This window comes from Aspergillus steynii (assembly GCF_002849105.1).
Source record: "Aspergillus steynii IBT 23096 chromosome Unknown P170scaffold_1, whole genome shotgun sequence".
In the NCBI taxonomy this organism is placed as follows: domain Eukaryota; kingdom Fungi; phylum Ascomycota; class Eurotiomycetes; order Eurotiales; family Aspergillaceae; genus Aspergillus; species Aspergillus steynii.
The window spans coordinates 2,786,902-2,799,969 of NW_020194398.1; the positions used below are offsets into that span (position 1 = coordinate 2,786,902).

Genomic DNA, 13,068 nt, shown 5'->3' on the forward strand with positions numbered 1-13,068 from the left:
CAACCTCCACGTCATCTTACCCCCTCCCTTTCCCTCGTCTCCCCCTTACTTCCTGGTCGCGGTCCCAGGCCGCCATGCACAACGGCCGTGGACGCCGAAAGAACGGCAGCGTCAAGGCCAGCAAGGGTAGTCAGCGTGCCACAATCGTCCCTCCCGTATCCCAGCAATCTCTTCCGGCCCGTTCTAAAACCTCCTCCGCCAGCGATGACAGCCTAGACAGCTCCGACGCTGCCTCCGTGACCTTATCCACCTGCACCACCACAACCTCCTCCAGCAGTTCTCCCTCCAAACCCGTCGCCAACGGCGTGCACTCGACCTCCGAGAAGAACATGGCTAGGAAAACTTCGTCGCCCATGGCGCCCCCCTTCATGGTGTCCGCGCCGGGCAAAGTCATCGTCTTTGGTGAGCATGCCGTCGTGCACGGCAAGGCCGCCATGGCCGCTGCCATCTCCCTCCGATCTTACCTCCTCGTCACAACCCTCTCCAAGTCGCAGCGCACAATTACCTTGAATTTCAGAGACACGGGCCTGGACCATACCTGGAACATCGATGACCTGCCATGGGACGTCTTCCACCATCCCTCCAAAAAGAAGTACTACTACGACTTGGTCACTTCCCTAGACAACGAACTGCTCGACGCGATCCAGCCCCATGTTGATGACGTCTCCCCAAATCTTCCGGAGGAGCAGCGCAAAGTACACCGACGCTCTGCTCTGGCCTTCCTGTACCTTTTCTGCTCCTTGGGGTCCCCACAGCATCCAGGGGCCATCTACACCCTTCGGTCCACGATCCCCATCGGCGCTGGTTTGGGTAGCAGCGCAAGTGTTTGTGTCTGCATAAGTGCTGCGCTGCTTCTCCAAATCCGGACTCTGGCCGGACCTCATCCGGATCAACCCCCCGACGAGGCGGAAACTCAGATCGAGCGGATCAACCGCTGGGCGTTTGTGGGAGAGTTATGTACCCACGGGAACCCCAGTGGCGTGGACAACACGGTTTCCGCAGGTGGCAAGGCCGTGATCTTCAGACGCGAGGATTACTCAAAGCCCCCCTCCGTTTTCTCGGTCCCCAACTTCCCCGAATTGCCTCTACTCCTGGTGGATACGCGACAAGCACGTTCCACGGCAACCGAAGTCGCCAAGGTCGGAAAATTGAAGAAGGAACACCCCTTGGTGACGGATTCTATCCTGGATGCGATCGATAAGGTCACCGCCTCAGCGGAAGAGCTCATCCGCGGCTGCGATTCAAAGGGGGTTTCCAAAGAGACGCTCGAGCACCTGGGAACGCTGATTCGTGTCAACCATGGGTTCCTTGTCTCGCTTGGGGTCTCTCACCCGAGGCTGGAACGAATTCGTGAATTGGTCGACTTCGCCGACATTGGCTGGACGAAGTTGACCGGTGCGGGTGGTGGGGGATGCGCGATTACACTCCTGCGTCCGGATGCCGACGAGAACGCCGTTCGAGATCTTGAGGGCAGACTCTCCACCGAAGGGTTCGTGAAATACGAAACCACACTGGGAGGGGGTGGCGTGGGTGTTTTGTGGCCTGCAGTGCTTCGCAATGGAACCGACGAAGAAGGCGGCGAGGAGATTGATCAGCAGAAGTTCGAAATGGCAGACGGCCCGGAAGGCATCGAACAGCTCGTGGGCGTGGGAACGCAGGAAAAGCGAGATGGTTGGAAGTTCTGGAGACGCGCCATGCACTGAGCAGCGGACTGTACCGATTGATCTCGCCTTCCTTCATTCGCATTATCGCCAACCAACTCGTGGTCCTGCATCTGCGCACGCCAATTTTCGTCCTTTTCTCTCGCCCCTTACGACCTTACTGGGATTCACATATTATCTTATCATTCATGGCCTGAAGGAAATGGGACCTATTTCATGATATGCATTTAATCAGCATTTACCCTATCTTTTTCACATCGGTTGTTTAACTCCTTTTCACCCTTATCTTTTTTTATTATTATTTTGAATTCTGTGTATAAATACTTACGCTTATCATTATTATGTTATGACAACCCCACCTTTTTTATATCTTTGCATTTTCCACGGCTGCCACTGGCCTTTCGGGTTGATTGTGCCTTCATCTGTCTGCTTCGTCTTATTGTCGTTTTTCTTGTTCAAAAGAACGATGGTCCTGGGTGTGCTTGTCTTGCATTGGATGGATGAGATGTAGGTGCCAAGGCAAGGCATGAAAATTCTGGTTATTAGTTTTCGCGCAAATATTTAGGCAGCATTGCTATTCTTATATAAGTATTCTACTTTATGGGATGTTCCCGTCTAAAATGCTGCACAGATTCACCGGTATCAAGACGTATCATCATAATCAATTTCTCAATTTAAGTCCACATGATGCAATCAAACCATGTCTCCAGGGTATATCGTCCATGTATACAAGAATTATTTACAACGAAGTGAGTGAAAGACGACCGCATTCTTCCATGGCAGATTAAAGCCAATCCTATCATCCCATGGTCGTCTCCCACCCCTTCTCAATCATCACGTCCATCCAATAAACCCCCGTCTCACCGGCATCCATACGCTTCCACACCTCGCGCACCAGTTGCAGACACACCCCGATCGGCTTCGGCGGCAGGACATGCAGGAAAGAGGTCAACCGACCCAGCACGAACCGTCTCGTGCGGGAGACCTCGATGGAGTGCGAGGAAATATTGGATGCGGCGGGATCATCCTCGGACAGGGGGGAAGGGGGGCGCGAGAGTCGGAGTTCGCTGCTCGAGGCGACGAGGAGGAAGGGCTGGAGGCATCTGGTGCGGGATTCCTGCGGGATGGTCTTGAGGCGGGAGAGCGTGGTTAGGGCGAATTCGGTGAGCCAGTCGTCGTAGTAGGATGAGTCTGGGGGTTGCGGGGATGGGTTGGTGGAGTTCGTGGGGTCTGGGTCTGTGTTGGGGTCCGTGGGGATGAAAGACGGGTCGTAGAGCCAAGAAGGGTTGCTGGTGTCCGGATCGGAGTCTGAGTTGACGGGAAGGAAAGGGTCCGCTGGTGTCGTTGTGGCCTGTTGTTGCTGCGCTAGAGACGATGGGGCCGGCTCGTTGGTAGGATAGGAGTGAGACGAGGATCGAAGAGTTGGTAGGCGACGGCGGAGGAGGTCGGGAAAGGCTCGATAGAGCTGCATCAGTCCCGTGCAGCGGTAAACCTCTGCCATGGTGAGGAGATGCCAGACGGGGGTTTCGTCGTCGCCGGGGCTGACGATTTCGGTCTCGGCGGGATGGGCGAGGGCGAGGAGGCGTTCTTCGAGTTCACGGGCTTTGTCAATGGCTCTTCGGGCCTGTGTGATGTCGGCATGCGAGGTGAAAATCCTCAGGCGGATTCGTTTGCGTTCGCAGCGGACGAGCCGCCCGACTTCCTGGACGGTGAACTGCGTGTCGCGCGCAATCCCTGTCCATGGATGAGGAACGCGCTGCAGCACGAGCGATTCACCTGTGTCCATGGCCGTGTTTCCCGAAAGGACCGTTGCGTCATCTGCGACGAACGAGAGAAGCATTTCCCAGTAGACCAGGGCTTCTTCGAAAAACTGATGGTTATTGCCGTGATGGGCATTCGAATCCTTCAATGACGGCTTTGCGTCAAGGTGGTTCCGCAGGAGGTTGAAGAACGAAATCCCCAGATCTTTAGAGTCGTGCCAGCTGGCGCTCTGTCCCAGCATGAGTAAGGCCAGCAGGGACTTATCGTCCATGGCAGACTCCTTCGTGATGATGTCGACGGCTTCGTTGCGCAATCTGCGGCCCATGGGACCGAACTGGGGGAAGTCATTGACTAGAGTGGCCGCGGCCATACTTTGCATGGTCTTACACATGGCCAGCGAGGAACCCCAGAGGCGGGATACCGTGGAGCGGAAGGGGTTCATTTGACTGTCATAGCTTGAGAACAGCGCCGCCACTTCTTTGAAGTAGTATTCGATGAGGGTCCAAGACGGGTTGTTCATGGGTTGTGAGATGGACAGGAAGTCTCGATGAGGAGCACTGGATTCCGCAGGAGGGTATTTGCGTACAATGGCCGAAGGATCGAAGCCCGGAAAGCTGGGTGCTTCATTCTGAAGTGCCGGTGCAGCCAAGGAAAACAGATCCAAAGGACTGTCAGTCAGGTTGACCGATTCAAAGTCAAATAGCGGGTTGCCATGCTGGGTTCCCGGCATCGACGACGTCGAACCTGGCGAAGGAGGACATAAATCGGTCAATTCGGGAAGCGTGCTCGATTGTTGCAAGTTCCAGAGATTGTCGCAGAGGGCGTTTGTCTCATCTACTTCTAGCCCTTGCGATGCCGGGGTGCCGTTTGTGTTTAGGCCGACATCACCGCCATCCACCATAAGTGGGGAGTTTGCGAATATATCCGTAAGTCCTGGCGACCTGAGAGTGGGAGATTGGTTGGATCTTGATGATGACCCATCAGGTTTGTCCCGCGGGAGGATGACGCTCTCGTTCTCTCCATTTGCTGAAGGATATTTGGTCACCCAGCGCAGATTCTGTACATAGCCGGGGCATTTCACGCCAAGACGAGTACATCGACTACAGTGAGGCTTCTCTTCCCCGCATTTGACCTAGCGACGAGATCTCAGCTTTCTCCGGGGGCTTTTCGTTTCCCGACAGTGAGCGGCGACTTACCCGTTTGCTCTTGCATCGTGCGCAGCCGTTGCGGGATTTCTTGACTCGGCGCATTCTCGACTCACCCGGTTAGCGGGGGGATTGAAGGGATGAAGAAGGGAGGGGAAAGCGACGGTCTCATGATGAGGGTTTGGAAGGAAATCAATCTCCAACTGACACGGCGAAGAGGAGAGAGGAAAAGAGGCGGAGGCCAATCAGAGGATCCCCGGCATGCGGGGAAGTGCCTGAGGCCGCTATCTGCCGCCAATCAGCGCCGCCGGGGACAAATTGCCCGTTTGGGGTATCGGCCACGTGACCTGGTGTCTGCCGGGCGTTGTCTGAGCTGTCGAGCCTTTGATACAACTATTGAGAGATATGGACAGCTGCTGTGCGCTCTCTAGAATGACGGATTTGCGCAAATAGCTCTCTGGTTAGCACTGAACGGCGTGGTGATTGTAGTTGAAGAGAGCCGACTGTATACTCCGCCTGATACCGTCCCGATGCCACTACGGATGGGATGCCGAGAGGGTGGGACAGCAGGAATTACTATCGGAGCCTGGAAAAGTATCTTAGTGCCATAATTGAAAGCCCGACCACCCAAGCCGCGACGCAAGAATGGCCGACGAGGCGATTGTTGTTGATTGACGCCCGCCGGTCAAGTGACCGCCGCCTATTGTTCTGCGGATGCCTCAGGCCGCCAGCCCCACGGCGCATTTCTTCGCGGCTCCGCGTTTCTTCGTCTTGACGTTGCGGATCTATACTGGCTCCTTCTGACGACTGCTGTCGGTTCACTTTGCATTCCCGCATCGACACACTTTTGGTAAAATCGCTCATTGGTATTTCTCTTTGGCTACTCACTTCTCGTCGGCATCACCCGGTCATTTACCACTGCTCCTCCCAATGGCCGAGTCCTACTCGACAGACCCTGAATGGGCCGATATCCAACCCATCGAACTGGATGATGGCGCGGACTCTGGATCTATGCCGCTGGCGACGATCGCCTACCCATCTGAGTACCTCGAGGCTACCTCGTATCTGCGCGCCGTGATGGCCGCCAACGAGATGTCCGAGCGGGCGCTCAAGCTAACGGAAGATATCATCTCCATGAACCCAGCCCATTATACCGTATGGTAAGCTGCCGATCTCTCGTGGTCTATCGGTTGATACACGGAGATGACTGACACCGTAGACGACAGGATCTACCGGGCCAAAATTGTCTTTGCTCTTGAAAAGGATCTCATCGAGGAGCTCGAATGGCTGAATCGGATATCCCTGAAGTTTCTCAAAAATTACCAGATCTGGTTCGCGTCATCACTTTGCCCTGTTTAATTCAGCACACCTAATCCCTCTCAACAGGCAACACCGTCAGGTCTTAATGGCATCCAAGACCCATTTCCCAACTCTGCCGCCCAAGGAGCTAGACTTCCTGATGGACATGTTCGCCCAGGATTCCAAGAACTACCACGTCTGGACCTACCGCCACTGGCTCGTCCGCCGGTTCCAGCTCTGGGACACACCGCGGGAAACCCAAGACGTGGAGAGTCTGCTGACGTCCGACGTGCGTAACAACTCCGCGTGGAACCACCGATTCATGCTGCGATTCGGCCCGCGCGCCGACGAGCACGACGCCGGCATGCCTAATAGCAACGGGACTCCCGCCGAGAAGGGCAAGCTGGCCGTCGTCGATGAGGACCTTGTCGATGCGGAGCTGGAATACGCCAAGTCGAAGATCCTGCTTGCCCCGGAGAACCGCAGTCCGTGGTCCTATGCGCGCGGGGTCCTCCGGGCCTCGGGCCGTCCGCTGTCCGAGTGGAAGGACTTCGCGCAGAGGCTCGTCACGGATAAAGTGGAGGATGGGCAGCTGGTGGACGTGGAGGTTAAAAGTAGTCATGCGCTTGAGTGGCTGGCGGATGTGTATGCGGAGGACGGCGAGCCGTCGACGGAAGCCGTGCGGATGCTTACGCTGCTGAAGGAGAAGTACGATCCCATTCGGAAAAACTACTGGGACTATCGGATCAAGACGATTACAGCTCCTGCGGCGGTGGCGGCTTGAAAGTTGTACGTAAGTACTCTTAGTGGACAACAGACAACCTTGGCACCCTTTGGGAATAATCACTTTCATAACGACGTATCACATTCTCAATTAAATCGGCGTAATATATGGATAGATGTGCCTCTATAACAAAAAGGTACAGAATGAACAAAGGGTAAATAGAAACGCAATGGCCCGCCATAAGCATCAATCATCATAAATAAAAGCAAAAGAACCCGCATAATGCAAGATGTCCCTTCGGACCTTTTAATTGCCCCAACCCTCTTGGAGCATCTTCCGCCATTCCACCGCCGAATCAATAGTGACATTGCTGCCACCACACACGACGATGACCACGCGACTGTCGGCATTCAAGTCCGGGACGAGCTGCTTCAGCTTCGACTGCAACGGCGACGCCGAAGACGAGGAAGTGCCATTCGGCACCGAGTCCTCGGCCCCCGACTCGTTCTCCGTCGCCGATAACCGATCATCCCCGTACCCTTCATCTCGCGAGGGGTTGTCCTCCATCGTTCTCTTACGCTTCCGCTCCAGGGACGAAGGCACCGGGGAGGAAGACGATGCGACGGCTGCTTTGCCCGCGTCCCCGACAGCTGCCTCCACGCACACGCCGCACGCCAGTTCCACAAGCAGCCTCTCGTCGTCGACGAGCCTCAGCACTCCACGGGCCGCGTCGGCATCTGAAAGCACGGCGCTGTGCACGGCAATCCCGGCCGGCGGCGACACCGCATACTCGAAGGTCTTTTCGGAGACCCGGATGGCCCCTAGCGAGGTGGCCTGCGACGTGATCTTGGGCAGCGAGACGAGGGAGTTCTGTGCCACCGCGGCGGCCAGGGAGTCGGTGCCGTCGGTTTCGATGGCCAGAAGGTGGATTGGGTTTGTTTGGACGATATCACCACCGGCGGCAGCGAGCTTGTGGTTCCGTTTCTGCATTGCCCGGTGTCGCTCGATGCCCATGACCAGGCCGTTTAAGAGCCCGCCACCTCCTACGCTGCAGATCACCGCGTCCATGGGCAATGGCCGGCCGCGGTGGGTCTGTTCCTCATCTTCCCCGACGGCAGGGGGCAGCTGGGTGACGAGCTCGTCGACAATGGTGCTGTTTCCTTCCCAGATGGGCTCGTTATCGAAGGGGTGGAGGGCAATCTTCGCGACGTCGGGGCTTTCGTCCTCGGAGACGGTCTGCATGATCACGGCGCGCATGTACTCGCCAGCCTCGGAGAAGGTCTCGCCGTGCTGGATGACATCGGCGGCGCCGGCGGTGCGCAGCTTCTGCACCATCAGCGGCTTCGTGGAGAGCGGCACCACGACGGTGCATGGGTAGCCTAGGCTGCGGGCAGCACAGACGGCAGCGAGGCCGGCGTTGCCGCCGGAGGAGGCGTAGAAGTGGACGGGGCGGTCGGTGTTCTCGGGCTTGACGAGGTGTGAGAGGATCTGGTTGCCCATGGCGCGGGACTTGAAGGAGCCGCTGGGCTGCACGTTCTCCAGTTTGAGGAACACACGACATCCGGCGGCGCGGGAGAGGGAGGCTGATTCCACCAGGGGGGTCTGGACCCAAGGGGTCTTGAAGGAGGGCTTTGCCTCTTCTCGTGCGATGCTGCCCATGGTGAATGGGAGGAGGAGATGGTAGGAGTGTATAGATAGTCTGTTAGAAAAGAAAGGATAAGAAGTGTCCAGACGAGTATTTGTAGGAGAGAATCAAGATAAAGAAGAAGAAGAGAGAAAAAGATCTGTTATGTTGGAAGTAGTGTACAGGCTCAAGTAGTAGACTGGCTGGTAGGATGGAGGAGAGGAAGTATAAGAAAGAGGAAGAGCCGGGGAAAACAGAGACACAGCCAAGCTCAACAATCCGATATAGATAAACCCAGAAAGGAAAAGAAAATCAATAACACCGACCAATACAAACCCTTGCGTTATATGAAGCGTATAGTTCAAGTTCTGATATACAGACTTCGGTATCTTCCCGAAAAAGTTTGCCGCGGGAAAGCCCTGGGTTTCCCGCCCCGATATCAAGCATGTTTCATCATCGCGGATCTGGACCCAATTCCCGCTGATAACCTTGTGGGCTTGCGAAATTCAAGTCCGTGGGCCATGACATAACATAAATACTCTCATAGGAGCCCTCCCTTAGGCGTTCTCCAGCCTTGTAAGCTTAAGAAGTTAGTACCAACGACGACGAGCGGGAAAGCCGTTCACCGTTCCCAGCCGTAGCTAGTGCTGGCGGAGAAAAAAAAGCGGCCTTCATATATAGATGGCACAGTCAGATTCTTTTTTGCGCTATTTTGCTGTGGCTGGAGTCGGCCATCTGGTCTTTTTTTTTTTTTTTTTTTTTTTTTTTTGCGTTATCGAATCGGAGAATCACGACACTAAACATGTCTTACTCCTCAGAGATAAGAGGGGGGAACAGGACCGTCTTTCGGACGCCTTCCCCATAGTTTGGATCTGAACCTAGTTTCGCAGCCGAGAATCTCCGTCTGGAGGGATCCGTGCTGTCTACACAGAGGTAGTCTAGAATTTCCTTGGCCTTGGTGGGCATGAATGGCTGCAGCAGGATGCCGGTGATTCGTAGCGACTCGGCAACGTTGTACAGACAGCGGGGGGCGTTTTCCGCGCCCTTCCAGGGCTCAGATGCATGGATGTACTTGTTGGCCTGGGGAAGAAAGTTGTTAGCGCAGGGCGGTTTACGATCGGTTCTCACCACTCCAGCTTACCTGTTCAATTAAGGCCATGATATCTTGCAGAGCTGCTCGCGGGTTGAGTTTCTCCATGTGCTCCGCCACCTTGATGGGGGTTTCCTCAAGCAGTTTCTGGTACGCGAGATCGTCCTCATTAGCCGGCGCAAGACTGTCGGAAGTCCCGTTAACGATGTGTGTCCGGAGTTTGCCTTTGGAGGACCCCACTACTCGTGACGCCAGGTTCCCGATTCCCCATTGCAGTACTTTCTTGTAATCCCGGATAATGTATTGATTGTCATAGTCGGAATCTCCCGCGAGGCCACCTTGGTAAGCAAGGAAGAAACGCATGGTGTCGACGCCGAACCGGTCGATGGCGAAAAACGGGTTAACCACGTTTCCCGTGGATTTCGACATCTTCTCGTGGTTCATAGTCCAATGTCCGTGAACGAGGACATTGCGAGGCAGAGGAAGATCCAATGCCATCAGAAAGGCGGGCCAATACACGCAGTGGAATCTGGAAAAGATCGTCAGTCTCGTACATACTCCACCCGGACGATGCGGAAGGGAAAGCCTACCGAACAATGTCCTTGCCGACAACGTGTACATTGGCTGGCCATCCAAGTCTTCCCTCTTGACCAGGAGGGAATGGATAGCCTGCCTTAGTCAGGTAGTTGATCAGCGCATCAAGCCAGACATAGATTGTCTGCGTCTCGTCTCCCGGAACAGGGATGCCCCAATTCAACCGATCTACAGGTCTGGAAATTGATAGGTCTTGAAGGCCTGAAGAAACCGATTTGACCACATCCGTAGCGTAATTCGAAGGGGTAATAAAATCCGTCTTGTACAGGTCCAACAGGCGCTCTTGAAAGGCAGACAGACGGAAGTGATAGTTTGTTTCCGAGGACCACTCCACTTCTTTTCCGGTTTCGACTGACACCTATACACCATGAGCTGATGTTTTGTCATTAATGTGCTATTGCCATGACCTACCATTCTTTTCCGTCCGGTGGTTGGATCTAGTGAGTTCTGCACCTGGGCTGGGGGATAAAATGTTTCATCGCTGACAGAGTACCAGCCTTCGTGCTTGGCGGTATAAATGTAGCCCCGGTGGCTCAGCATTTCCTGGATGTTTCGTCAGAGCTTTGGCCTTTGCATTTTCGAAGGGGTCGAGAAGACGTCACATGACATACCCAGAAATACTGAACTGCCTCCTTATGCGCCGGCTCGGTCGTTCGAATGAAATAGTTGTTATCGAGATTCGCGGCTTTTGCCAAAGCCTGCAGGTCATGCGTCAACCGGGATAAAAGAAAACAAAGGGTGGTTTTGCGCGACGTCAGAGACACTAACCTCGAATGTTTTGTAGTTCATATCGCAGAAAGCTTGGGTGTCCATATCCGCGGCGAGTGCGGCTTGTTGGATCTATTGATTATGGTCAACTCGAGAAACCCCAATCAAAGAGCCAAATGGTAGGTACCTTCATTCCGTGTTCATCGGTTCCAGTCAAGAATTGAGCATCCGATTCTCCATTGAGTGTCCGCCATCTTTTCACCACATCCCCGATGACCATAGTATACAGATGACCGATATGGGGTGCTTCACGGCAGCAAGTCGGTCAGCAATCGCACCGATTGAGGGTATCCCGACAATAAAAACATACCCGCGTTGACGTAGAAAATAGGAGTCGTTACATAGTAAGGCTTCTTCGTTCCTTCAGACGCCGATGTCGCAAATCTACGCGGAAGAGCCGCGGAAGTTAGACGCGATGTCCTGCAGGAAGCGCATTTCCAAGACGGTCTTTGATGGGCTAGAAGCTGACTAGCCCACGAGAGAGCACGAAAGCGGTCCCTGGGGAGAGCCATTGCGAAAGGTGTGTTGCCGCAAGAAGGAAGAAACGCGAGGACATCGACAGGTGAATGACTTCGGAGGTGGACAATCTCCGGGTGGTCCAAGCTCCCCCGTACCTTTTTTTCTGGCGCCCTTCCGCCTGCAATTCCTTCTTCCTCCGTAACGCTCCCGGCTTGATTTTTTCTATATAGTTGCGACCTTCACATATTCACTTTTATCCTTATACTTATTTTATCCTATTTTATTTTGGACTTTTTTATATCGATATTGTCACCTTGCGAGATTCTTTTTATTCGTTTCGTTGGCCACTAGCCAGTGATCAACCGCGATGGCTCCCCTAGGTGAAGACACGCTCACGAAAGTGTCTACGAATGGTATGTTACTCCAGGATTAGAAGGGAATTTTTCTTTGTTTATTTTCTGACATCCGATCTTTCGTTCCCTAGCGGCCACCGAATTCGTCCAGTCTTTCTACCCCGCGCTCCAGTCCAACCGTGCCTCGATATCCTCGTTTTATAGCCAACCTACTTCTACCATCATTTTCAATGGAAACGTCGTCGCCGACGGTAGTGCAGTCCAGGAGATCTTCGTCAACCAGATGCCTCAAACACACTACGAAGTACAGTCATTTGACTGCCAGATCATCAACCCGACTTATCCTACCCCTACGACCAACGGAGTAAAGTCGCCCCAAGAGACAACCGCGAAGGACCTCTCGATTCTGGTGGTTACCAGCGGGTTTGTGCGCTTTGGAGAGTCGAGGGATCTTCCGCAACGCGGATTCAGCGAGACTTTCGTGCTGGTTCCGAACCCCTCGGCCGATGCTCCCAAGGGAAAACGCAGGAGAGAATGGCTGATTCAAACCCAAACTTTCCGACTTGTGGTCTAAACGGTTGGATCTCTCACGGATAGAACGGTTCATCTTGGTGGATATGCATTATCATGCGCTATGACGATAAAATGAATAATGGCCCCGGGCCCTGAGGCTGGATATTCACGGAACTCGCGTTGGTCTGATATACGACAAAGAAGAACTATTTTCTGAACGCCAGAAACACCCATAAATTTCGCGACAAGCGGAATCACCAAAAACAACTCGCGAGTTCACCAGAACTATGAGGAGGCAGACCTGCGCGGTACACGCAAATTCGCTTTGACTCGTGCGAGTAGCTCCTCGCGTGTGGAGCTTTCATTCGGCAAAAGCCCTCTCTATCAAGTCAATGTTAGCACAACTACTTGCTTTTCGTCTCGACTTTCTATGTTTGTATTTCTTTTGGGGAAAATCCGAAAAGGTGGGACAGGACATACGACATGAAGCCATCTTCGCATTTCGTCGGCCGTCCAATCGTTGGGATCTAGTATTACCATTGGGATCAGTTCATGCGCCCGGAATTACGCTCTTTGGTGTTTACCTCCGGTTGGATCTGGCTGGGCAGGGAGCATATCGCTACCCCAGATGGCCCAGACGGCGGCGGCCGTGACCATTCCCGCAAACCCTATGACATTTAGATTAGACAAGATCTCTTTTGCTATTTTGCTGAACGAAGATTTATATACCCAGGAACAGGTTCTGGGGGATTTGTTAGCTGGTACATGTGATCCGGGTTTTGTTTATGGTGCATGAATGGAATCAATACCTTGGACTGCATTGCTCGATCTAGGGGGGTGGGCATTGTGGGTGATATGCGAGTTGAGTAGAGGTAGAAATGAATCCAACGTGAAGAGAAGGTAGATCGGTGGAAGGACAACTATACTTCAACCGTATGGATGCATGGATGGACCATACAAACCCACTGCCGCCTGGTGCACCGCCTCCCCCGTTCCCCGTGACGTCGGGGCGGCACCGCCACCTGCGGAGGCTTGACTGTCAGGGCTCCGGCGGCGCAACCCTAAAGCGGCAGAATC

At 54.1% G+C, this 13,068-nt stretch overlaps 7 protein-coding genes across 7 annotated transcripts; 3 read left to right on the forward strand and 4 right to left on the reverse strand.

The window, feature by feature from the left end:
- Positions 1–74: 74 nt before the first annotated feature.
- erg12 (mevalonate kinase) lies at positions 75–1,703 on the forward strand (the record flags this gene model as incomplete). The annotated part of the gene is made up of 1 exon (XM_024843474.1): positions 75–1,703. The coding sequence occupies one exon, from the start codon at positions 75–77 to the stop codon at positions 1,701–1,703; it is 1,629 nt and encodes a 542-aa protein (XP_024709804.1).
- Positions 1,704–2,343: 640 nt separating this feature from the next.
- P170DRAFT_373683 (uncharacterized protein) lies at positions 2,344–4,727 on the reverse strand. The gene is made up of 2 exons (XM_024845252.1): positions 4,619–4,727; positions 2,344–4,554 (listed from the first exon to the last, which is right to left on the reverse strand). Exons 1-2 carry the CDS (start codon positions 4,670–4,672, stop codon positions 2,461–2,463), a joined length of 2,148 nt encoding a protein of 715 aa, XP_024709805.1. The 5' UTR covers positions 4,673–4,727; the 3' UTR covers positions 2,344–2,460.
- Positions 4,728–5,351: 624 nt separating this feature from the next.
- On the forward strand, positions 5,352–6,723 carry ramB (bifunctional protein farnesyltransferase/protein geranylgeranyltransferase). The gene is made up of 3 exons (XM_024845253.1): positions 5,352–5,727; positions 5,794–5,898; positions 5,954–6,723. Exons 1-3 carry the CDS (start codon positions 5,498–5,500, stop codon positions 6,648–6,650), a joined length of 1,032 nt encoding a protein of 343 aa, XP_024709806.1. The 5' UTR covers positions 5,352–5,497; the 3' UTR covers positions 6,651–6,723.
- A 173-nt stretch (positions 6,724–6,896) lies between these two features.
- Positions 6,897–8,249, reverse strand: P170DRAFT_398070 (putative L-serine dehydratase; the record flags this gene model as incomplete). The annotated part of the gene is made up of 1 exon (XM_024846207.1): positions 6,897–8,249. The coding sequence occupies one exon, from the start codon at positions 8,247–8,249 to the stop codon at positions 6,897–6,899; it is 1,353 nt and encodes a 450-aa protein (XP_024709807.1).
- Positions 8,250–8,992: 743 nt separating this feature from the next.
- Positions 8,993–11,189, reverse strand: P170DRAFT_398074 (methionine--tRNA ligase MSM1). Its single transcript, XM_024846208.1, has 8 exons — positions 10,977–11,189; positions 10,794–10,912; positions 10,667–10,738; positions 10,510–10,596; positions 10,310–10,441; positions 9,895–10,256; positions 9,356–9,833; positions 8,993–9,294 (listed from the first exon to the last, which is right to left on the reverse strand). Exons 1-8 carry the CDS (start codon positions 11,176–11,178, stop codon positions 9,022–9,024), a joined length of 1,725 nt encoding a protein of 574 aa, XP_024709808.1. The 5' UTR covers positions 11,179–11,189; the 3' UTR covers positions 8,993–9,021.
- Positions 11,190–11,492: 303 nt separating this feature from the next.
- P170DRAFT_347794 (putative nuclear transport factor 2 domain protein) lies at positions 11,493–12,052 on the forward strand (the record flags this gene model as incomplete). The annotated part of the gene is made up of 2 exons (XM_024843650.1): positions 11,493–11,538; positions 11,610–12,052. The coding sequence occupies 2 exons, from the start codon at positions 11,493–11,495 to the stop codon at positions 12,050–12,052; spliced, it is 489 nt and encodes a 162-aa protein (XP_024709809.1).
- Positions 12,053–12,256: 204 nt separating this feature from the next.
- On the reverse strand, positions 12,257–12,896 carry P170DRAFT_432157 (Ish1 domain-containing protein). The gene is made up of 5 exons (XM_024848199.1): positions 12,801–12,896; positions 12,721–12,733; positions 12,576–12,659; positions 12,472–12,518; positions 12,257–12,372 (listed from the first exon to the last, which is right to left on the reverse strand). The coding sequence occupies exons 1-5, from the start codon at positions 12,810–12,812 to the stop codon at positions 12,277–12,279; spliced, it is 252 nt and encodes an 83-aa protein (XP_024709810.1). The 5' UTR covers positions 12,813–12,896; the 3' UTR covers positions 12,257–12,276.
- Between the last annotated feature and the right edge of the window lie 172 nt (positions 12,897–13,068).